At 39.1% G+C, this 24,079-nt stretch overlaps 3 protein-coding genes across 3 annotated transcripts; 1 reads left to right on the forward strand and 2 right to left on the reverse strand.

Moving 5' to 3' along the window:
• The first annotated feature begins 10 nt into the window (after positions 1 to 10).
• LOC135948328 (probable cytochrome P450 301a1, mitochondrial) lies at positions 11 to 3,660 on the forward strand. The gene is made up of 10 exons (XM_065497552.1): positions 11 to 291; positions 1,035 to 1,281; positions 1,334 to 1,450; positions 1,512 to 1,588; positions 1,650 to 1,851; positions 1,902 to 2,061; positions 2,111 to 2,280; positions 2,332 to 2,410; positions 2,465 to 2,671; positions 3,000 to 3,660. The coding sequence occupies exons 1-10, from the start codon at positions 111 to 113 to the stop codon at positions 3,105 to 3,107; spliced, it is 1,548 nt and encodes a 515-aa protein (XP_065353624.1). The 5' UTR covers positions 11 to 110; the 3' UTR covers positions 3,108 to 3,660.
• Positions 3,187 to 14,310, reverse strand: LOC135948321 (protein son of sevenless-like). The gene is made up of 23 exons (XM_065497539.1): positions 13,905 to 14,310; positions 13,726 to 13,839; positions 13,173 to 13,322; positions 13,036 to 13,119; positions 12,664 to 12,978; positions 12,466 to 12,606; positions 11,392 to 11,601; positions 11,221 to 11,336; positions 10,591 to 10,727; positions 10,344 to 10,538; positions 10,172 to 10,289; positions 9,573 to 9,837; positions 9,387 to 9,515; positions 9,145 to 9,327; positions 8,959 to 9,066; positions 8,279 to 8,617; positions 7,706 to 7,823; positions 7,479 to 7,648; positions 7,297 to 7,413; positions 7,019 to 7,244; positions 6,002 to 6,231; positions 5,271 to 5,568; positions 3,187 to 4,747 (listed from the first exon to the last, which is right to left on the reverse strand). The coding sequence occupies exons 1-23, from the start codon at positions 14,010 to 14,012 to the stop codon at positions 4,497 to 4,499; spliced, it is 4,122 nt and encodes a 1,373-aa protein (XP_065353611.1). The 5' UTR covers positions 14,013 to 14,310; the 3' UTR covers positions 3,187 to 4,496.
• Positions 14,311 to 15,685: 1,375 nt separating this feature from the next.
• LOC135948498 (uncharacterized) lies at positions 15,686 to 20,666 on the reverse strand. The gene is made up of 4 exons (XM_065497806.1): positions 20,533 to 20,666; positions 17,308 to 17,915; positions 16,542 to 16,661; positions 15,686 to 16,362 (listed from the first exon to the last, which is right to left on the reverse strand). The coding sequence occupies exons 2-4, from the start codon at positions 17,385 to 17,387 to the stop codon at positions 16,182 to 16,184; spliced, it is 381 nt and encodes a 126-aa protein (XP_065353878.1). The 5' UTR covers positions 17,388 to 17,915; positions 20,533 to 20,666; the 3' UTR covers positions 15,686 to 16,181.
• Positions 20,667 to 24,079: the final 3,413 nt, after the last annotated feature.

Genomic DNA, 24,079 nt, shown 5'->3' on the forward strand with positions numbered 1-24,079 from the left:
CAGTCAGGGCCATTCTGCGTCACAGCAGTTAGCGCAGGCCTAAAAAGAGTGCTGACGAGTGGCCGCGTTTGTTGATGTTGTCGCCTCTGAACTGACGAAAAATTTCTAACATGAGCCTGAGGGTGGTGCTGCCCCAGGGAAGACCCTTCAGGCGAAGGGTTTTTTCTACTGTCGCAGCTGCAGCGGACTCTAAACCTGCGGAATGGTTAACGGCCAGACCTTTCGAAGAGATTCCTGGACCTAAGAAGTTGCCTATTATTGGCACAAAATATATGTTTCTGCCGGGCTTGCGTGAGTTTATAATTGCTTGAATTTCTTGTATTTTTATTTTGTTCGAGGTTTGTACCTCAACTGAATGGTAGAGACCTAAATAATCTAATCAGCAAAAACACGCTTTTATCTGTTAAAAATTTATACCGCTATATCATAATCTTGCATTAACGTCTCACGCGAACTAATTATTGTGCAATTTATCAACTTGGATGATTCTACTCTGCAAAACGAATTTAGTTAAAAATGCGACAGGCATAATAATGCCCCTCACCGTACCATCAATTCTATTTGTTGCGGTGCTCGCAATTTTGGCGCGCGTGAATTGGTTTAATAATAACCTTTCTCCTAACTATTCAGCAATATAGTATTATTACTAGCTCTGGTGTGAGCGTAATCCCCTGAACGGATAAAGAATGCAACATGTTGAGCATGAATGCCTAGCGCGTTGCTCTGCTGCACCCTAACTACTCATGGGTGTTCAAATGATTAAATTTTTATATTCCAATGAAGATTTTTAATTCGAAAATTAGGAAAGTTAAATTTCCACCTATAGTCTCAACGAAAAATTATTTCTTTTTATTAAAAACTTTCAACCAAAGGACGCGTTTGGTTGTTTGGAAATGCGCAATTGTTCCGCTACTAAGACGATATGTGTAGCAAAATAATTTAAGTTATTATTATAAATTTTGTATACTTTGACTCAATCTCCATGCTCATTTCTCGAGTTCGACAACTCTAGCCAACCTTTTTTTCCTTCGCAGGGAAGTACGACTTTAGCGATTTGACAGAGACTCACAGGGAAATCAGGAAAGATTACGGAGACATTGTGCGCTTCTCCGGCTTGGAGCCGCGCAGGGACATGGTGATGATCTACAACGCGGATGACGTTGAGACCATCTTCAGAAACGAAGGTATCTGGCCCGAAAGACCCTCGCTGCGGTGCCTGAAATACTTCCGGGAGGTTGTCAAGAAAGACTTCTTCAAGGGAGTGGGAGGAATCCTGAATGAGTGAGCACTTTTAGTCGAGACGAACTGTCGAAGTCTCATGTTTTTGTTCCAGCCAAGGCGAGACGTGGCACAAAAGTCGAACCCTAGTCAATCCTGTGATGATGCAGCCGAAAACGGCGAAGCAGTACGCAGCGGGCATTGACCAAGTCGCCGAGGACTTCATTTCAAAGTAGATTTTTTCTTTTCCTACCACAACAATTTGAAGAAATTAAATTTTGCTCCTGCCTTAGGATCCCAGGGTTTAGGGACAGCAAAAGCGAAATGCCAGAAGACTTCAAAAATGAACTGCACAAGTGGGCCCTGGAATGTAAATTTTCCCATCAAATAGATGCTGGGTCTGTGAATAAATCTCTTATTGCGTGTTCAAGCAATCGCTTTAATTGCCCTGGACACTCGCTTGGGCTGCCTGGACCCCAACTTGAAGGCGGACTCTGTGCCTCAAAGGATGATTGAGGCAATTCACCAGCTCTTCCACGACATGCACATTTTGGAAGTCAAGAGCATCGTTTGGACCATGATACCGACGCCGACCTTCAAGCGATTTTTGAAAAATGCTAGTCTGCTTCTTGAGTATATTAAAAAAAAGTGTTGACCTCAAATAATTGACACCTGGTTATTAGCATCAGCTACAAATACGTCATTGAAGCCGTGGAACGAAGCAAAATCAAAAAGGGAGACGAAAGCACCAGCAGCGTGTTGGAAAAATTCTTGGAAAGAGATCCAAATCCCACAAGAGCCATCGTGATGGCTCTTGACATGCTCTTTGCCGGAGTTGACACGGTAAATAAATAATGTCATAATCATGTTCGCTATATACATTTTAAACCAGACATCCCACGCCTTGACGAATGTTTTGCTGCATCTCTCCGAAAACAAAGACAAGCAGGAGCTGCTTTACCAGGAAATGAGGAAGTTTCTGCCTGAGGTCAACACCCCTATCACCTACGAGATGCTAAGCGATATGAAATATTTGCAGGCTTGCATCAAAGAATCCATGAGGTAAGCATTTTGAGACTAAAAACTGGTTTTTAAGCCGTGCTCAATTTACAGAATTCAACCAGTAGCTCAAGGAAACGCGAGGACCACCCATCAGGAGATCGTCCTCTCCGGCTACAGGGTCCCGAAAAACGTAAGAATATTACTAATTCCTCCCACGAAAGGTCATTCAATTTTTACCGAACAGGTTGACGTCGTCCTGGCGCATGGATTGTTGTCCTTGTTGGAAAAGTACTACCCGCAACCGAAAAAATTTATCCCTGAGAGGTGGATTAGAGGCGGAGAACAGGCGGAAAAAATGCACCCATTCGTCACTTTGCCCTTCGGCCACGGCGCTAGAAAGTGCGTCGGCATGAGGTTTGCTAAAATGGAGCTGGAAATGATGCTTGCCAAGGTGAGATTCATCCCTAATGGATTCAGAAATTTATACAAATGGGAAACACGTTTGATTCGCATGAATGTCACTAAAAAAATGTGCTCACCATGAGATGGATTTTTTTTAAAATCGTATCTCGGTTGAAACTGAAAATTTTTGTTGTGGGCCTCAATTTCACAGGGAGAAAAAATTTTCAGTCTCAGCTGAAATTAAATATTTAGATCTAATGGTGAGATTTAATTAAGTGGCATCCGTTAAAATTTAGATGGTCAACTATAGAGTGTTCTAAACTAAAATTCGGCAAATATTCTCATGTTTAAAATATTAACTCTGATTCGTTTTGTAGATGATCCGGCGTTACCACTGGGACTACAAATATGGGCCGATGCGATATGAGACGACTTTGATTACCGGACCGGCTGATCCTTTGAAATTTGCAGTTACCGATCGGTGAGATAATTTCTGCTGAAGAATCAATATGTTGCCTGAAAAAACGACCGGGTTTTTACAAACAAAATGAAAAACCAAGTGCACCTGCTTTTCAAGAAATTTTCGCTGTATTATTTACAATTTGATACATAAATTATATCCATGGAGAAGGTGAACATTCGAATGATGTACATGATATGTTGAAATCCAAAGAAACGGCGGTAAAAATCAGAATCGGTCAAGAGTAAAAGGTTCCACTCTGAGCAATGTCAATCGAAAAAATAAGATCATTCCAGAGTCGAGGAATAAAATGCAAAAGAAACTGCCACAACTGTCTCGTAAAATAAATCTAAAATCGCAAAATATGTACGAAATTTAGAAAGGTACGGGCAACGTGCGAATCACAAATCTGATTTTTATACATCTTGCCTTGAGAATGACCGCTTGTTTACTAAATTGTGCAACACTTTGAATTTATCACATTCATTTAATCGATAAGTTAATTCTGTGATAAGAATTTAGCTCTTCTCGCACGCAACGGACTATGTATATGTCAATAAAAAAGAATAATAATAAAATTTATGGCATTTTACAATGAGAAAACATGTTTAACACGGTACATTTTTATCGTCTATTCTTACGTGCTATGATAGATTTATCTTATTTTTGGCATTTGCGAATCTTACATAAATACAGTGTGTGTATATGCATAAGTAACCTAAATCACATTTAGTGTGTGTAGCATACTCGTCTAATTAATCCTTTCGCGAAAAGTTATTCCTCAATTGCTAGCGAGGAAAACGAACAGAAAATTAATCAAAATCGGAATACATTGCGGGACATAGGAACATTAAAATTTCTCATCGTCGGTACAACTTTTCAGGATTATAGCTATTTACTCTCTCGTGTATGTACACACATATTTAAAGCATCACTATGTTTCTTTTTTAAATTCACTTTGCTAAATATTGGATTGCACGATCAATTTCAAGACATTTAAGTTCTAAGCTGGAATTCAAATTGTCAAAGGGCTATTGTCTGGCCCGAAAATTGGAATTCGCTCCTAAAAATCAGCGTTTCTGAACGGCCAGACTCTAACAGTCGCCATTTTCAATAGCTCTGCGCGACGGGAACGAAATTGTGACTAATAAGCCCACGGTTCGTATCGGGCGACCACGTCCTTGTGTTTTTTTCTTTGCCGAACCCTTAAGATTAGAGGTTTAACATCGGAAACAACGATTATTGTTAAGTCTTGGGTGATTGAATACAAGCAAGCTTCCCTTTCTTTACGATTCTCCCTACCCTTTCCTCCATTTCTGGTCAGCGATCTTCCGATGGAAAATATTTTATGCGTTTTCTTATCACAAGAAATCTAAATCTCTCCGCTAAAAATTGGCGCGAAAGGAAAAAATTACTATCTCGGGATATTGTGCTCTGTGAACGGAAACATCGACGGCTTGTAGGGCCTAGGGGGCAGTTGGGGACCAGAGTTCCTGCCTGCTGATATGCTCTGACCTGAAACACTTTTTGGAGAGGGCACGAGGTGAGGGGAAGGCGAGCCGCGGACGCTGTCCGGAGATCGCTGCGGAGGCAAAATGAACGGCGGCGAGCTTGACTCCAGGGGTGCGTAGCTGTTGTTCCATCGCTCGTGGATTGAATGGCGGCCTGTGAAAAACTTTAAATTAACTCTCATCAAATCAAAAACGTCCACTGTGAGCTACGCAGACAAAAAAGATTTGAATTCTCCAATCAGAAAGGTCCTCAGTGGTTGAACAGCTGGCGCAACAGTCCATTATTTACACTATCCCGTTACCGCGATTTCAGATTCTAGGGTTGCATAACACCCGCAAGTTAAAAATACACGATGTGCAATGTTTTTTTTATTTTAACAATATCTTGCAGGCAATAGCTGCACTTACATTTATCAATAAATTCAGTTGATCCTGTGATTGTTCTTCTTGATAAATTTTAAATTTCTTGTCACAGCCATAGATACAAATGGGATATTTCCATTTCCATCTGGGGAATTGTTCGAATTTTAAAATATTTTCAATTTTTAATTGGTCAACCTCCCGCGCGAATGGGTAAAATTTAAATATTAACATCAATGTAGCATAATTTTCTAACCTAAATTATATCTGATGTTTAGTTTTAATAAAATGTCATTCGAAGTTGTGATTGGACTTACTTTGGTCTTGGACGTGGTTGGCGTGGCTGATTTCGTTGGCGGAGACGCGGCGCCTGGGCTGCGTGACGGGGGGCAGCGGCGTGGGCACGATGGGCAGCATGTCCATGGTGGAGTTGCGCCGCTGCAGCAGACTAGTAGATTCGGCCCCCGGCGACGTCGGGAAGTCCATGGGAGATCGGTGCGCCGGTCGAGGCATCGTTCCACCCCCGCCCAGACTGAGGTCCCGCCGCGGGGGCAGCGGGGGTGGCGATGAGCTCTCACGAGGGGGCAGCACGGGCGCGTCTGGCGCTTGCCGCGACTGCGAAATTTGCCCAATTAAACACGGAATTCTTTATATAAAAATAAGAAAAGACACATTAGACTTTACATGTGATATTTAAAACAAAAGACAGAAGAAATTTAACAGTTGGGTTCTTTCAAATTTGATTCGGTTTTATCCTCCAAAAAATCACAAACTGAATAAGTTATTAAATTAAATAAATAGCGCGATTTTCTAGAGCATTAATTTTTTTAATTGAAAAAATCAATTTCCCAGATATAATTATCATTTCCTAGCCATTAATAAAAATCAAAAGAAAAACAACAAATAAATAATTTTAATATATCTTCTCAATTTAGACATTTTTCTCTTCAATAAAACCAACGCCTTTTTGTAATTAAAATCATAAAGTTGTACCAAGTTAAAAAATATTTCGATTCCATAAATAGCAAAAGCGAAGTTTTCAACTTACTTGCACGTTTTTGTTGGGGTTGGGCGATTCGCTGATAGAGTTTTCACGTCTTCGGCGTGGCGGCAGGGGCGGAGGAGGGTTGCTTGACGGCGGCGGCATTTGCGAATGCGACAGAGGAATGGGCGGCGCGTCCACGGCTGCCGGAGACGTCGCGATGCTCGAGCTGGGTGAAATGTTGGAGGCGGTCGACGCGGCACCAGGGGACAGGTTTCCGCTCGGCAGAGTCACCCCTGCGAAAAAAATAAAGGCAGTCGAAATTACCTTTGCAGTAGGAACGATTGGGTTAATTTGGAAATGCGTAGACTAATTTTTGACGTGCAGATAATCCTTTAGGCAAAGAAAAGTGATATATTGTTGCAACAATTTGTAGTAATTATGCCCTATACCAATGCATTTTTAATGGGCTATGATTTATCACATGAAAATTTACTGTTCCAAACATTTTCTAACAGACGTTTTCTGGGAAAATCGCGAGCACAAACGTAACGACTTATAGTAGTTTCAATTTTTTCTTAAATAGTTTTCATAAAATAAAGCTTTATTTAGGCAATATTAATTTTTTTAGTGGGTTGCATAACTTGCTGGTGCTGCTGGTAAAGCATAGCTGTTTTTTTATTTCGGCATGTCTGGGAGGGAGATTTTTACATGTCAAAAATTGAAACCTCTATCAGCTTGCCAAATTTGTCATGTTTTTTGCTGTAGTAATCATTACTGCTGAATCATTATTACAAGCCAAACTTGTGCCCTTCATGAAAATCAATGAATGGGGCAAAATAGCCCTACAGAACCATAATAATATTAATCAATTAGAAACGGATATTCGGCTAGAAAAATATTTTTAAAACGGATATATTTTGGTTATTCAGATTACAATTTCCTAAAAAATGGTTTGACAGGTAAAAAAATGCTGCCATTAATTTGTCTGAATTGGCTAGAATTGAATTGATCACATATTAATATTTTTCTTTAAAATAAAAGGAATACAAATCAATACAAAGAGTTTATGTGTGTACTAACCAGTCTGGCCAATTATAATGGGAGCAAAGACGCTGAAGTCAGAGGAGCTGTTGGGTCCGGTAGGGGTAATGGGTGAGCAAGTGGACATGGATGGCGTGCGTGGCGTGTCTTCGCCGTTGTCGTTCAGTCTTCGGACAGGGGGCAATGGATTTGGGTACGTCCGGCCAGGCAAGTTCTTCGGCTTGATACCAGGCGATTTCAGGTTCAAATCGGGCCATTTCCGCGGCTACAAATTTCCCAGGTTAATTTGACAATACATTAGGAAAAGCGTCACTTACAAATCTTGGAAGTTGCTTGCAAGCTCGCGGTTCAAGCTCCAGCGACTTATTGTACAGGTAAGTACTGACGTCGTGTTCTCTTTGATCACCGAAAGGGTCTAACGTCTCTAAAAAGTTCTGTTGAATTGCAAAGTGTCATGAGAATATTCAATCAAATAACAATTTTGTTGCAAAACACGCACTCTGATTTTCTGCTCAACTTTCAAGCAGTAGGGCTGGTTTTGATACTGTTGAATCTCGCCGGTGATCTCGGCAACCTTCCTTCGTTTGTTGAAATTGATAAGCTCTGGGGCGTTTGGCAAGTAGTCGGGGTTTCCCTCCTCGATGTGAAGAATGTTGGTGAGGTACATTCCTGCAATTAATTGAAGTAAACCATGGAAATATATGAATAGGGTAAAGGCACTCATACCTAAAAAGGGCACGCATGGGGGGTTGATTGAGCGCAACTTCTCCTGGTACTTGCGAAAGTGGTCACTGTTCAGCTCACGCGCTTCCTCCATTGCCTTCTTCAGATTCGTTGGGATAGCCTGAAGCAATGCCAAATTGGTGTCTTTTGTTTTCGAGCTCTTTTAACTCAATTCATTTTATTTTTTTTCCAATACAGTTAAAAAAATTAGTTGTAATCCCATTTGATAGTTCAGTCTAATATGTCTGAAGGAGATATTTTCTACCGTCTTACAGAGATTAAAATTAGATGAAGATTTGCTAATGGAAAATTGTCCGTCATTCTCGGTTTTCGAGTTATACACATTCAAATTTCAGATTTTATCAAACACAATAGATTAGTAGCAAAGAGCACCATTATTTTCAGTTTAAAATGTGTACTCCCTTTTTGAGATGAAGTTGAGTTGGTCATATCCCAAATTTTGAAATAGTCCTTCCCATTTTTTAAATTTTACCATCGATTTTTTAAGATAATATAACTGGATGAACTTTTACAAAACCGTTTTAAATATTATTTTATCCTGAGAGAAATACTAACCTGGTAAGACATTTTGAGGCGGAAGACTGAGGCAGAGCCCATGGCAGAGACAACAGCGAGGACGCCGTTGAAATTGTTTAGCTCTTGCATCACCATCATGATCTCGATGATGCGAGACATGACCGCCACCCGCTCCTCAAAGTTCTCTGTCTCAATGATTGACTTCTCAAGCCAGAATGTGAAGTTAGTTGTGTGCCGCATCATCTTCAGCAGGTTCGGAGAGGTTTTCTCTTTGTCCTTCTTGGTCCACACAGCGCCGACAAGCTCAGACGGTTTTACAGCCCTGTACAGCTCAAAGTGCAGCAGTGTCAGCTGCCTGGCTATTTCTATTGGATGAAGCTGAAGAAAAATCGAAAACGCGGGAATTTTATAAAAGTTTCCATTTTATTTGCAAAATGGGAGGAAAAATCGACCTACAAAGAACAGTGACGTAATTTTAATTAAATTATTAAGAGTTAAATTATCATATCCGAATTTTTAGGAGCAATACAATTATTAATATTACAGTTAAAATTCTTAAAAATTTATGAAAGATTCAATTTAATGGATTTCAATTCTAAAAATCTTACATGTAAAAAATTTACAATGCAAGTTTCTTGCTTTGTGAAAACAATTATTTTGGTTGACGTTTTTTTTTCATCTGGCCTCTGAGCCAAGAAAATAAATCAATACAAACTTACAGTTAAAACAGTCCACTCATATTCAGGGCACTGAATATGCTGCTCAATCGGTGGAGGAGAGCGGTCAAAGTTAAATGTTATTTCTCTCTGTTGGTCTTGAGGATCGCTCTGAAAATTAATTACGTTTACCACACCATTTGAGAAAAATATGGTGGTAATCGTTGACTCTAGTTGAAAATAGCTTACCTTTCTTTGCACGATTTTCAGAACGGAATCAACCCACTTGCGCATTGATTTTGACGTCACAGAATCGAGAAACTCGTGTAGCGCCCGAAGGACGTCAGGATCTCTTTCAAAGTCATAAAAGTGGTGGTCAACCCAGTGACGAAGCACGTTTAAAACCCTGAACTGAACCGGCTGCGTGAATTCCTAAAAATTATCAAATCAAATAAATTATAAAATCCAGATAATAAATAGATTTCGCATACTTTTCGATATCTTTTCCAGTCTTCTCTCTGAGAGTTTTTTAGCGTCTTTTCCCCATCAGACGTGTTTTCTTCAAACACTTGTGACGGGTCAGGAATGTTGAATCTCTCAACTAAGAGAGAAAGCAGTTCCTGAAAAAAATATAATTAAGTCAGGCGACTCAATGGCAGTCTAATTTAAAACGTTACCTGAGGCGAGCAAAAACTGCGGAAGGTGGTGAGGAAGGTGCGCACGAACATTGGGTCTGAGTAGATGTGGTAAGTGAGCCGCTCAACCAACTTGTACAGCGTTGCACCTTTGATCAGAGGAACGCCGTTGCTCTCGCGCTCCTCCAGCACAATGTTGGTCGTTGAGTCAGACTCTGCGAACTTGTAAATGCTTGGCAACGGCAGTCTCAGTGGATGCTTCTTCTCCTCGTCCAGCAAAATCGAATCAAGCGTTCTCTCTAGCATGCTGGAAAAAATGCATTACAATTGTAAAGATATTCTACAAAAACTTTAATTTGTGCAGTAGGTGCAATACTCCCACAAATTTTTAAAAAAGTACGGGTTTATTCAGAAAAGTTCTGCATCAATAAAAATTTGTAAATATGGCCAAATTTTTTGTCAAACTCCCGTCTAAATCGGCTCAGGAGAACCAACTAATTTGCACATTAAAGTCTAAAATGCAGTCCTACAATTATTAAATGGCTAAAAATGTCCAATAAAATTTGGAGTTTTTTACTGCAAAAGTTCAAATAATGCACGCCACAAAACATCATTTAAGTAAAAAAAAAAAAACAACTCACCTCTTAGTATTGAGCATTACGAGATCAGCCATCCAATTGTTCTTATCTTCTAGTGACTTGGACATGAGGATGACGCTCGGTTGGCTCCTTGGAGCAATCTCGAACGCATATTTGTATTCTAAAAGAGCGAGCATTGCAATTATAAAGGAGGATAATTTGCAGAAGCACTCACCGTCTGTGTCATCCTTGTCATGAATCTCTACCCTACGTATGTGAAACTTTTCTTTCATCCTAAACTCTCCGGCCACTGGACCAGTGACTGAAGATCTTCGACTATTCGGTTTGCACAAAACCACGAGACCATCAAACAAAAATACTTTTCTTTCTGACAGCTTCTTTCCAGGGCCCACTTTAATCAACGAGTCCTCTGAAAATACAAATTGCATTATCCAGACTAGCCACATCTGGTCTGAACCCACCTCTTATAAACTCGTTGCAGCTCTGGCCTATGTCTTTGCTGTCCCAGCCCTCGATTGACTTTTGTAACTCGTTGATTTTTTTCATTGCCGCCTGTCTGCGAGCCCTACCATGCATCCTCGCACCACACAGGTCCCTACTGGAGTTAGTTCAAAATATTGATATTATTTTACTTATTCCTCGTTGGACACTCATGAAAAATCACTTCAGAAATTCTCTAGGTTATTTTTTCAAAACACCATAATGGTTTAATTTTATTTGCTGACATTTCTTGACAAGACAAATTGATTGACATGGTATTTATGAAATTTTCACAAATTATTGATATTTAAAAAAAATATTCTAGTGGACCCAAGATAGAGGCACATGGGTTGCCAATAAATTAAAATAAATTGAAAAAATGAAGTTTTTATTAGTTCAGGAATATTTCACCGCTAAAATTTAAAAACAATATTTATTTATTCAATATATAATCAATTTTAAATTTATTGTATTACATATTTAGTGTATTCAAGGGCAAAACAAACATTTTTCTATTTTTTAAGAGTCTTTAAGAATTCTTTACTGACTGAGAAAAATTTGAAAAAGTTCATTCCACTATGAAGTCACTTCAGAATTAATATAAAACTCACTCTCGGGGAAGATGCTTGACTGACTCGCTTATGACCACCTTGAGGGGCGTCAGCAGACCCTGGACCTGTTCCAAACTTTCCCGGTCGTCGCTTTGACGCGTCAACTGGTTAAGAATCTGCGTAAAAGGTACTAGGGTCAGTTCATGCAGCTAACAAGGACGTGCGTTGTACTTGGAAGTATTCAAAATAGAGGAAACAATGCCACACTGGTCCCAGGAGGAGTTTTGGCAGGTAATACTTGACGGCCTCCCGGAAACCGTGTCCCGCCGACTGCAGGGCGTCGTAAACTTCGGGCCTCGCGAGCAGCTGCATCAACGCTTCCTTAAACCTCGGGTGAGTCAAGTCTTTCGCATATCTTCGGTACACGTCAAACTCAGCCGCCTAATGAAAAAGATTAACATGAAAGCAGAGTTCATCTGTTTTTTCCCGCGGCCATTTTTTCCAGAAAAAAGCAAGATATATATTCAGGTTTTGATGATGTGATTTTTCCTACAATTTTTGACAAATACATGTATAAGTAAACAAGGAAACTTTTATAATTTGACGTTTTTGGCAAAATTATTAAATTTATGTAGTATCCAATGAGTTGAGAGTTATCTCTGAGGTAAATTTCTGATTTGATGGAATATGTAACCTATATAAATTATTGTAATTAACATGGGACATGTTTAAAAATCCAAAAATTCAGTCAGTTTTCATTAAATTGTGATATTGTTGGATAAGTGGACCCTATTTGACAAGACAAATCAATCAACAGGACATTCCGGAGTGTCCCTAATTTTTAGATGTCATCGGGAAATTGGACAATGACTTATTAGCAGTTTGAGAAAATGTTTTTCTAGAAAAAAAACAAAGCTAAAACAATTGTTATCAACATGAAAAAATAAGGTAAGTTTTAAAAATATGATTTTTGCTCTATGATTAACCATTAAAACTTACTTAGCCTGGAGCTAACTCTTGTGAGATATTTTTCCAGAACATATAAACTGAACCACCAATCGATTTGTCTCATCAACTAGTGTAAACAAACCAAATTCAAGCCAAATCGAGGAAACCCTGTATTTTTTAATCAATTAAGAAGTTATGGGCTATTTTCCTATTATCTCCAAAAATAGCTTAAACCGTTGAATCGAAAAATTTCCACCACTGTGTTGTACACACCCAGAATGACTACTTGAATTCAATAGTTCCGCCAAAAAAATAAACCGTCAAATCCTAAGAATTTACTTTTTAGTTGAAACAAACCTCAGCCAATTCTTCAAAGCAACTCCCCACTGCAGGTACTTGGTTTTCCTCCGAAATCTCCACCATGTCCTCTAGAGATCCTAACAAAATCACGGTCACCTCGTAGATATCCATAATTTCGCTAAATATCATGTCCAAATCCTGGTGTGATAGTAAAATTAATGATTTTTCATACCAACGAAACAAGAAAACACTTACTTTTCTACCAGGAGGAACTAATTTGGCTATTTCCTCTCTAAAAACTTTGGTAATCATGTTCAAATCACGCAGGTATTGTTTCTCGTCGTGGATCAAGTCTTTGACAACCTCTTCGTAAGTTACTGACGCCCGCACGACCGGCGAATCTTCGTCTTCAACGTGATTCGCAACTGCCGGCGGGAGCGTTGCTATAGGAATCTTGTCTTCCTCTTGATGGAACATATCCATCAGCACTTTGTCCGCGCAGATGGCGATTTGGATGTCCTGGCTTGTGATGTACACATTGTGAATGTTTTTCACATATGAACCAGTCAACTGTAATATTTTTTAAATTGAGAAATGAAATGAAATGAATTAGTTAGGGAGTCATACCAGAAGAATGTCAGAAGAGATGTACTCGAGCACAGCAACTAAAAACAGAGCAACTTGCGAGTCGATTTTGTGGTGCAGAACCTCCTGTAACGCGCGAAATTTAATTTAGTTATAACAATAGTAACCTAATATTGTACCTTCTGCAGCAAGGAATGGATTTTATCAACAGGCATGACCAGCGGCGATTTCTTCCTCCCTTTTTCGATGGCATCCCTCGCCTCTTTGACGGCCCACACGTAAATCGGATTAGGGAATGTTTTCTTTACTCGCTCCTCGACATCTTGGACCTGTGAGTGGCCGGCAATTTAATTGACAGTTTGCGTTTGAATTAAAAAAATTAAATATATTTTTGACAGATCATGTTAGCAAGTTTGTATTGCGTCTTTTAATTGAACTTTATCGTTCATTCGCGTAAAGAACTTTTAAAAGGGATTAATAAGGTTATGATGCAGTGAGCATCCACCTACATTTATTCAGTAAACAAATACCTGACTTAAGTTGTTTATATCTGGGATTTTGGCACGAGGTTGACCGGTTTCTGAGTCTGGACACTTATTGCGCGACTTGACCATAAAAATAATTTATAATAAGCGAGTGTCTCCTTATAATTTTTGTCCGAAAAAAATTATAGAGTATCCCCTCACGAAAATGACGTTTTGGAAGAAGTGGTGTCCGTTGACAGTCCCTTACCGAATGCGGTTGGGGTCGCGCGCACAGCATGCCAAGCAGCCGGAGCATCAGCTTCTCGATGTAGCGGAGGGCATCGTCCTGCAGCTTGAGCCGCGGGTGGACCTGCTCGAGCACCTGCACAAACATCTGAGGTCAAACTCTCTGGGCATTGCGCATCAGCAGGATGAACGAAAACAAACCTTCTGGAACGAGTTGAGAAGGACGCCGTTCCATTTCTGCGAATTCTCCTCTTTCTCGAAGTCATACGGTACTTGGTCCACTGACAGGGTTGACGGTGAGGAGAACATGTCACCCGCCGAATCAATGTTTATCTCTCGCTCACGTCAAAATACTTTAATGAACCGCCATGTTTACACTGCCGATGACAGGCTTGGACATTTCTCGGCCGACTTACGGCGCTGTTCAACCCGCGAGGCGGTTTTTTTCCGCCTCCGCAGCTCACGGGGTGTGTCCGGCAGCCACCCTAGTTGACGACCATCGCAACCTGGGCAACTGTTCGTTTAACAACGTACGACAAATCCGCGAACACTCATGTTGGCGCATGTAGCTACAGCTACGAATACAAATTATAAAAAACAAACTTTACAGCTCGTGCTTCAGAGCACGGCCACCAGAGGCGCCGTCACCAATTCGAGGAGGTACCCCAATCGGATGTTCGTAGATCTACGAAAATCACTTTAGGAACATCCAAATTTGCAGCGATAGTATGATGAGGAGGTTATGAAATTGGCCTTTATTTATGTGTCTAAGTTCCTGCCGTTCTTGCTGTATCATAATTAATTAGGGAATAATTTTCGAAAAACAACAATAAAAAGCAGGAGTGAAAAATACTGCAATGTGACATCCAGAAATTTTACTGAAATTTGTTGGGTTTTCAGTAAAATGTTTATCAATAACCTGCTACAAAAAATGTTTAAATTTCAATAACTTTGGTTAACTAAAAGTTTTTCCATTAAAATTACATATTAACATTATATATTTAAATCATAATGTGATTTTAACTAACGAGCCTCTTAAAAATTTCCTTAAATTGAATAATTCTTAAATCAGGAACGCTTTAGCATCTTAATTCAGAAGGTAAAATATCGTGAGACGCGTAAGTATTAAATTAATATTACATAATTATATAATATTATATTCTCCCAGTGTACACAGCAATCCAACATTGTAGCAGGTCAGTTCACGTGCAATTTCTTTTATTCATTATTCTTGTTTATTCTTGCTATATTCCTGTTTATTTCGAATTTCCCATATTTGAGCTGGGTATATTAAACTCCGAAAAAGATGTTGAAACAATTGAGATAAATTCTCAAGTTTAAGGATAAAATTTTCCATTTAGTTCTGAATTAAATCTGAGTAAGCTTTATTTTTATGACAGCACCACTGTAATTGAGTTTTTCTGCTTAATGGGATTACAAATTAAACGATATAAAAAATTGGAAAAAAACTATGATAAATACAAGACTGATAATAATCAGGATGACCCTGAAAATAAATTTGAAAATTAATAATATGGGGTAAAAATTTGAAAATATATTTTTTACTATAGAATATAGTTTAACTGATGTTTGGGGAGATCAAATAGTCAACTCGATATTTATGTCTTTCTCGTTAGCGACGAGCTATTGTGCGCAGCGAACGCACAATTTTATCGCACGTGACTTTCTGCTAGTAAAAAGTTGTAAGTTCGTAGAAATTTTCGTTGAAAAAGCAGAATGTTTTGAAAGAGAGCGTTTTATCTGTGCTGGGTCACAATCCAGCTGACCCGCGACCCGAGTGATCCGCGTAAATCGTTCGTCTTGTCGCATAAGATCACACGCAATTCTCTGCTAATTTTATCTCAGCGTGTGCACCAGCACAAAGCGCGCGCGGCCAGACAGGAAATATTCTCTCCTGCTAAATATTTTTAAGGCCAAAATAAGGGATCATTGACACGACGAGGAATGAAAGAAATCGTGGGTTAATTTGAACATTCATTTTTTATTAATATATTGTTTGGTAAAACGTTTGAACACAGAGACGCCGAGCAATAAATTAGCAATATAAATACAAAATATATCAAAATGACTAGAAGTGGCGACGAGTTAACAATTTTAGGAACTTGCTTATTCCCAAATAATCCGTAACTCGAGAATTCAAACGCGATCCTCTCCTCTTTCTTCGGGAGACGATTCACACAAAAACTTATTGCGGACCGCAATCTCCGCTTTCCCTTGCAGAGAAAAACAAGACAAGTGGAATTCCTGTGATAACCCGGAACTATATAATACTGAAATCATTAAATTATCACAGAAATCGTTCAAGAAATACTCAGTTCCACGCGTGTTTTCTCTCCAGCGCGACGGGCCTCCGCACGTGTGCGGCGGTGCAGTGCCGCTTCCATGTACGAAACAATAAATTATTAACAATTAAGTGTGTGTGTGTGTGTTGCTATGTATCTAAGTGGTGATGAATGTTCATTGGTTCTCTATAGAGTCGTGCTTGGACCATTTGAGCAGGTAATCCCGCAGCAGGTTGTCTTCCGAAGGCCTCAGCATCTTTTCCGAAGACGTGTTTTCCTCCTCGAGTAGCAAACGCTCCACTTCCAGGTCCTCCATGTACTCTTGCCTTTTCCTCAGCGACCGCCTGCGTCGGCCTCTGCAATCAAGGCCAAAAAAATTAATTCAAGCTTTGTGCGTAAGAGGAAAATTGCTTCAACGGAAGAGTTTAGCAGAAACAGGAGTCTCGCTAATCAACTCAAGGTTTGTGTCCAGAAATTTTTTTCTTATGTAATTTAAATTTTTGAAGAGGGTTTGAAAAGAAAATTCTATGCTTACATTTTAGCAGGGTCTATCCTTCCGAAGCCGATGGGCACTGTCACGAGTTTACCCCTCATTTTGGATAGGGCGAGTAGCGTCTCCAGTTCGGCCAACCTCTGGTCAGAAACCCGCTTCATTCTGGAAAAATAAAGAAAAGGTAGGCGTTAGGTAAGAACGACTTTGGACCCACAGATGCACATTGGACCCGCAGTCCAGGTGTGAATCATTTTGTAAATCCCAACTCTCTATCTGAGCACGTTTTGCAAAATAAATAAAACACTACGGTGGGGTGACGGCAGTTGTTGCACGATCGCTGGCAATGAACTATCAAAGCGGCGCGGTGGCTGATTTAAAATTAACCCTGCATGCCGCGTAAATGACGGATTAGTCATGTCCGATCGGTCCAAAGTTGACCATGCGAGAGTCACATGGCTAAACTTTCGATCGTACGTCGTACAACCGCGTTGATGTATTGCATCAGCAAACCGCCCCCGGCCATCGCGCCGAACTTACAATGGCCGGACCTAATTAGACATCTCAATTGTTATCTGGTGGTAATCAAATCACCCTTTGACCCCCTGATCGTGCCACTCTTTTACGCCTTCTTGCTCAATATTCCGTCCGCACGCGCGACTTTCAGGATTATGTAGAATTAATTTATATTGCGCCTTTAAAAATTGAGTTTAGCTAAATATCTTGCTAGTCTAAATTAGACTTTTAATATTGTGAAAAAATGAAAATAAATTTAGCGACTGCTAATCAAAGTAAAAAATGATCAAATTACCTGCGGGGGTAGCTCTGAGCCTCGGTGGCGAAGCCGACGATCAGCGCCAGCGTCAACACTAAAATCACTGTCTTGTTCATTGTGTTGTTGCACCAGACGAATATCAACTGAAGAGAAATAATAATAATCCTCGATATTGCAGCGAGAGAAGATCGGGTGCACTTGCAGTAGTTTCTCTTGGATGAACTTTTTGGTTTATGACGTTATCGGCAGCCGCAGCCTCTTTTATACCCTGCGAGAGAAGGGCTCGACGGACATAACCAATCCTCGGGCAGGTGGGGACGTCAATGACTGCCGCCGACGGGGGGAAATACGCTATGGCTGGCTCTTGTGTGCGTGAACGTATTACGTCTGGCGCGTCGCAGATAACTTTATTGTTGCCGCCGCGCCGCGACCTGACGCGAGCCGAGGAGGGGCTGGTCTCCTTTCCTCAGGTTGGCTCGACCAACACGACTCGTAACTTGCATCAGCCTACCTTCGCACCTTGCCACACTTTCTTTCTTTTTTTGATTAATTCCTGGAACGAAGCAGCGGTTACCACTTTTTTGACACTGCATACCATTCCAACGGCATCCGTTTTGCATCCCGTGCTGCAATTTCCTTTGCACCTGCGAATTTTGGAGGAATAAAATTAATAAAATTGAAATTTCTGATTTAATTTTCCTGCCAATTGAATAGCTGAAATTTCATGGTCAAGTCGTTGGTTAGCTTTTTCCAAAATGATTTGCTGCCTTCTTAATTTGAACGAATTCATCTTGTTATAAGCACGTTAATATTATTAAGGTGTTTCAGCCGAATAAAGCAAATTTGGTTTGGAACAAATTTTTTAAATCAACCTACCTTAAAATTGGTATATTATTACACAGTTGTTTGTATTATTATACAAAGAAATCCTATCCAGAAAACTAGATTTTCAGCCTGCGTTTGCATTTTTCAATTTATTTAATATTTTTTCGTTAAAAATTCCCTGTAAAAGTTGCCGTTTTAGCAATTAGCGATTATTTAATGCAATCAAAATTTGTCTCAGTCAGCAATGAGACAATTAAACTCATTTTGTGTGTTCTTTTCACGAAAGCACCACTCAACGCGGTACCTAAATTACATAACGAAGAAAATTTCACAGAAATTCAGGCTTTTTAGATTTTAATAAAATATTATTAAGAATTAAGAAACACTATTCTAATATTAGGTATTGGTTCCTTGCAGGGCGTATTTGGTTTATAGTTTAATTCATGGGTAGCAGGAAAATAGGGCGATGCAAGTTAAATTTGCTAACCATGATGCATTATCTTTCTCGTTGCTCGATCGACTGTAAGTTTCTGCGCGCACGTACAATTTTATCGTGAGTGACTATATCAGATAGTATAAAAATATTAGTAAAACAATTTTTAATTGAATAGAAAGAAAATATTTTTATAGATTTAACGGAAGCTGCAGGAAAAATAGGCTAAAATTGTTTAAGGTTTAAAAGGAATAGTAAATTAAAGAAGAAAAATCGGATATTTGTTTTTAATTACTCAAATTTTAATTTTCTCAAATAAATTAAATTACCATAGACCAAAAAGCTTTTGCCAACTAAGAATTACCTGAAAATTTGAAACAAAGAAGTCAAAGAGGACGTGATAGTAACTCAAGCTCATTTTATCTTATCACGTTCATTTTATCTCCAAATTTTTAAATTCCGTGCATTCCATTATCTTCCTATTACCAATTGGAAATCAAGGTCATTGCGAATGTTCAATGGAGTTCCCCTTTAAATTGTTTTTAACCGTCTCACCACAAGCCTCTCGTAGATGAATTTTCCCTCATCGTCTTTGGGGTTTTCCGCGCAGAGAACTTCTTGTTTCTTTTGGTCTAGCCGAGTGAGAGAGGAAACTGCCTGTGTGATTATTTTCGCATTAACAGTTACCACCGCCAGCACTTTTAATTAACATCTCACTATATACTCATGATGCATACAACCTTGTTGGCGCATAGAGCGAATTAATAATTTCTGTAACACATCACGCGCGCATAAAATATATATACACGTATAATAATAATGATGTCGGGGGGACAACTTCATCATCTCGCGTTCTAATAAGGAAAATCCCTGCGCTCGCTTGATCTTGCTCCACAATATATGCAAATCGCCATTCTTGCGGAGGGTCAAAGGAAACGCACGCCTTATTTGATATTGTTGACATTAGTATGCATATAGGTGTCGATCTTTGAGTCGCAAACTGACACTCTGTAATGACAATACTCGCTTGTAAGTTTAATTTCTTCATCTATTTTACTGATAAATTTATGCGGAGCAAAAACAGGTGTTTATTTATTCTAGAATCTAGTTAATATAGTTTGGTTTTTTGAATCAATAATTTATGCATAGCCCGAGAGTGTACAAACGAACATTTATCAAAAAATAAGAAAAACAGGTGTTCACAATTTCGAAATTGGCTACTTCAAATTACAGTATTTTTATCACAGCTGTAGAAATGTTTTAATGCAATAAACAAATGCAAATCCAGTTGCCTGTTTTTACAAATTAAAAAGTGGAAACCGCATTTTTGGCGTTTCGTGTGAACACAAGTCTGTTAGTGAATAAGGCCGACTCCCAGTTCTGGTCAGCCATTGCAGAGGAGACAAATATTCAGAATCTATTTGATACATTTTAAAAAGCTACTCCTGAATTAATTTTTTAAAATTTTCTGTACATAAAGAGAAAATTTAGAGAGAAAAAGTCAAATTCCTTGAAACGCGCATAAAATTTAACTCTTCAAAGTAAATTTTAAATTAAAATCTGGGGAGGTCACTATTTTCTAAAAAAAACTGTTTGAAAACTGAATTTTGTATACTGATTTATTGGCAAATATTTCCAGTCGCGATCTTTATAACTCAATGAAACAGCCTCCAAAGTACTCGGCGTTTCCAAACCTGCTGCCATGCGCAAGGTAACTCAGCTATTGTTCTATATGGCGGCATTCCTGAATTGCTTGATTTCTTGGGAATTTTCCCGCGCGCCGCTTGGCAAAAGAAACTGCGTCGCGACTTTTTTTACCTAAAATAGCTCTCGTCATAATTATGTGTGTCTTATGTCAACAGGACAAATGACATATAAAGCAGTTTCTCTCGGTGGCTTTGAGTTTTCCAAGTATTATAACCGCAAGTAAGCAAGCGAACGAACGAACTTCTTTTCTGAATCGTACGTGTTCTATTAGATGCATATATTGAGGCCAATCTCACCTTTCACAGCGAAACTTGCATGACTTTGATGCAGCAAAAGGCACCTAAAGTTGCATCAGCAATTTCGAACGGACGTAAGACCAGAATGCCGAATTAGTGCACGGTTTTTATGGCCATTCCCTGTGCCCTGTTTCTGATTATAAACAAAACGGAGAGTAGTAATTATTGTTGTGTGGCTGCACGCAACTTCCGCGCCGCCCATAAAACTTGGTTGGTTGCTTTGCCCCTGCACATAGACACCACCTCTCTAACTAAGTCTCTAGCTACTGTATGCGCAATCTTGATTTATTGTCGTGCTATATAAATGAATTATTACCTTTTGGGCGTGTTTATGACTGTTAATTAATATTGGGCGCTAAAATCCTCATTGTTAAACAATTTACTTCTATGCCTTTGCGCCGCACAATTTAATCAAAAAGTTTGCCCGACCTTTATATTTTCTCATTTTCTTCTTTAGACGCGGCATTTCCTTGCTTCACTGCCTCTGAACTCTTTGACACTCGGCGAAGCGTTATTGGGATAGGTTGGTGTTTAATTAATTAAAGTGGAGGAATGTCAGGTGCGCTCGCACGTGAGAATTTCCGGTTTCGCGGTTGCCTCTAAGCAGCTTGTGTGCGTTTCAACGCATTATTATTAACTGCTGTTCTATTTTTCATCGAAATATATACCATGTCTGCTTTATTCGGGGAAATTGGGTTCATGGCGGATTGTAAGATGGTTCGTATCTGCAAATAAAAGTTTGAACGTCTAACTCTGTATTGCACGTTTGCAACTCAACAGGTTATCGAAGAAATATATTTTTATGTTGCAATAAAAATGTTTAAAAAAGTTACATTGAGGGCCAAAGAACTGGTCGCTCTCATGGCAAGGAAGAAATAAAAACGAAAACGAAGGGGAATTCTATATTTATATGTACCCATTTTTACTTTATACAATTAAATTGTAAAAATTGAACACCGTGAAAATATATAATTATGCTAAAAAAATTCCTTCGAGTGTATTTATCCAGGGCATCAATATATAATTATTTGAATTGTTGGCTACAATAAGCAGATGATTGATTTTTTGTTATTTTGAACAATTTGTTCTACAATAATTTCAGTGCAGTGATCAAAAGAGGGCCTTAAGCTACAATTTAAAATAAAATTTTGCCGAATTTCTCCCAAATATAAAGCGAGATCCTCTTTTCTTTTTGGCAGAATTCGATTCCTCTCATCGAGATCTATCCAACGGTGTGTGACACTTTGTTGTGAACCAAAATAAGATTTCAATTAGGGAGACAGACCTCACTATTTGAAAATAAATCCCAACTTTGCAGCAATTGTTCTTAACAATTTTGGGCCACTTTTGGCTTTAATTAAATCCTTATAGGGATTTGGTTTATGCATTGGCAACACAGGGATTTTCTGGGATGTTGCTAAGTCCTCTTTAAAATTACGTTTGGTCGCTTTGAGGAAAATTAGCCGGAATTTAAATTTAACTTAATTAAAGAATTTCACAAGATGAATAATCCAGTAAATTATTTTCATTTTAGAATTGGAAAAAGGTTCAAAACTTCCTGAAGAAGGGAATATAATGACAGTAGCCATGAATCTTTTAGATAGCAAAGATGTTTACCAAATTAATTACTGCCACGCAATTGTTTAAGTTTCGCGTCATTCATGAATATGACGTCGTCAGCTGGATAATATTGTAAATAAAGCAGCGATATCTGCGAACAAAATAAATACACGATACATAAAAAGACAAACAATATCCTAAAAGAGGCAAATGCCGCGTAGCCGAAAGCTATTTTCGGCATTGACTCTGCGAACATAATCTCCGTTGGAATTTTATATAGAGAAAGTCAAGTAATTGCCTCCTCTTAATGTCACGGAAAGCCATATACTAGTTTAATTAGCACTTTCGCCCTGCTATTTGCGTCATTACGCGCAAGGTGTAGCTTCTTTCCAGATCTTTTTCAACGGAAGTGGGTAGCTCATTATGAAAATCTATCACACACAGTGTCTTGTACGTCACAAGAGAAGCCAAAATGTTTATACAAGAGCCATGATTCACTTGGCACACTCTGCACTTTCCTGGATATCTCCTGGAAACTAGCAGCGTGCGAGCTCAACTCAGGCGCCAAGCGACGTGACTGCAGTGATCACGTCAAAAGAGCGAGCGCATCATCTTGTCGTAAAACAGATTAATTGCTTCGGATATATAATCACGCCCGCCCGCGCAGCCAAATATAGCCCAACACGCGGGTGATTCTGTGCGTTGATGGAATATGCAAGATAACGATACACATAATCTATCACGTATAAAGGGTGCATCATTCTGATCAATTAGAACAGTCACCCAAATTTTTATCAAGATGATGCCTTACGCGATAATTGTACAAAAGTTATGTAAAAAACTCGCGAGAGGGGAAGTATATAAGGATTAAGATATGATATTGCACATATTTTTGATAAAACACAGCAATCTTAAATGTGAAAATTCATCGTTTTCTTATCACAAGGTTTTATTTTGTGAATCAAAAAGGCTTTGTTCTTACATACATTAACGCCACACAGAGCCAGTCAAAACACTTTAGATGGCATGGCTGATCAAAATCTCTAACAATGAGACACAAAAAGTTCAGATCCAAAATTGAGTGAGAGTCTACAAGAGTTTATCTTTCTGTAAACGCTAGAAATCATGTTGATTCAGTATAGAGTAAATAATTTTTCAGTTGAAATTATGTGCCTATATTTATAGCGAAATGTTTGTTTTTCCATATTTATAGAGAAATTTCCGTTGGCATGAAAAATTTGCTCGCTTTTACACCTATGAAACTGCTTTAAATTCAATTAAAAAATTATTTAATTATGTCCTACCAACAATTCAAGCGAAAATAAAAAAACGTGACTATATAAGATTGAAAAATTGGGTCTCATTTGAGACTGAAAATTTTCCTCTCACCTTGGGATCGATTGTCGGCTTCGATCTCATGGTGAGATGTAAATTTATGGTCTCAGCTAAGATCAGATTCTTCATCTCATGTGATGCGATTTTTTGTAATTTCTACGATTAATGATACTCCAAAGGTCTTCTTTATTTTTTGTCCTGCCAACGTTTGGCTTTTTTGACCTAAAACGCTACAATAATTGCCAGTAAGCATAGTAATTGTTGATGTTTGCCTAGCCGCATCTACTTTTACAAAAACAATTGCATCCACAGGGGGTCTTAATTAAGTGATAATAGGTGAGAAGACGTTGTAGTTGTCGCCGGAATGACATCAGTCACTCGCGCGTCAGCTTGGACGTAATTTCACTACCCTTGCATTGCGGGGGTGGCGTCAGCGAAGCGAAGGAGGTGACAAAAATAATTCGCGAGTGAGCGTGGGAAGACGTGCGCGCCTAGCTTGCCGCGATTTAGATAATAAAATGAGCAGGCCGCACGCATAATGATGCTCATCGTCAGCCTTATTTTTCGCGGAACTAACAGGCGCCGCAGACACTCAACTATGGCGGGTTCTTTATTTGCTCATTCTTTCTAGCATGCGAGGAGCTGCGAGGCC

This window comes from Cloeon dipterum, chromosome 1 (genome assembly GCF_949628265.1).
Source record: "Cloeon dipterum chromosome 1, ieCloDipt1.1, whole genome shotgun sequence".
In the NCBI taxonomy this organism is placed as follows: domain Eukaryota; kingdom Metazoa; phylum Arthropoda; class Insecta; order Ephemeroptera; family Baetidae; genus Cloeon; species Cloeon dipterum.

Coding starts and splice junctions, on each gene's coding strand:
- LOC135948328 (XM_065497552.1), top strand. CDS start 111: ATGAGCCTGAGGGTGGTGCTGCCCCAGGGAAGACCCTTCAGGCGAAGG. Junction 1,451..1,511: donor GCCGAGGACTTCATTTCAAA/GTAGATTTTTTC, acceptor CTCCTGCCTTAG/GATCCCAGGGTTTAGGGACA. Junction 1,852..1,901: donor AATGCTAGTCTGCTTCTTGA/GTATATTAAAAA, acceptor CCTGGTTATTAG/CATCAGCTACAAATACGTCA.
- LOC135948321 (XM_065497539.1), bottom strand. CDS start 14,012: ATGTTCTCCTCACCGTCAACCCTGTCAGTGGACCAAGTACCGTATGAC. Junction 7,824..8,278: donor GCCTCAAAATGTCTTACCAG/GTTAGTATTTCT, acceptor GCATTGCTTCAG/GCTATCCCAACGAATCTGAA. Junction 7,414..7,478: donor AAGTTGAGCAGAAAATCAGA/GTGCGTGTTTTG, acceptor GCAATTCAACAG/AACTTTTTAGAGACGTTAGA.
- LOC135948498 (XM_065497806.1), bottom strand. CDS start 17,387: ATGAACAAGACAGTGATTTTAGTGTTGACGCTGGCGCTGATCGTCGGC. Junction 16,662..17,307: donor GCTCAGAGCTACCCCCGCAG/GTAATTTGATCA, acceptor TTATTTTTCCAG/AATGAAGCGGGTTTCTGACC. Junction 16,363..16,541: donor AGGATAGACCCTGCTAAAAT/GTAAGCATAGAA, acceptor CCTTGATTGCAG/AGGCCGACGCAGGCGGTCGC.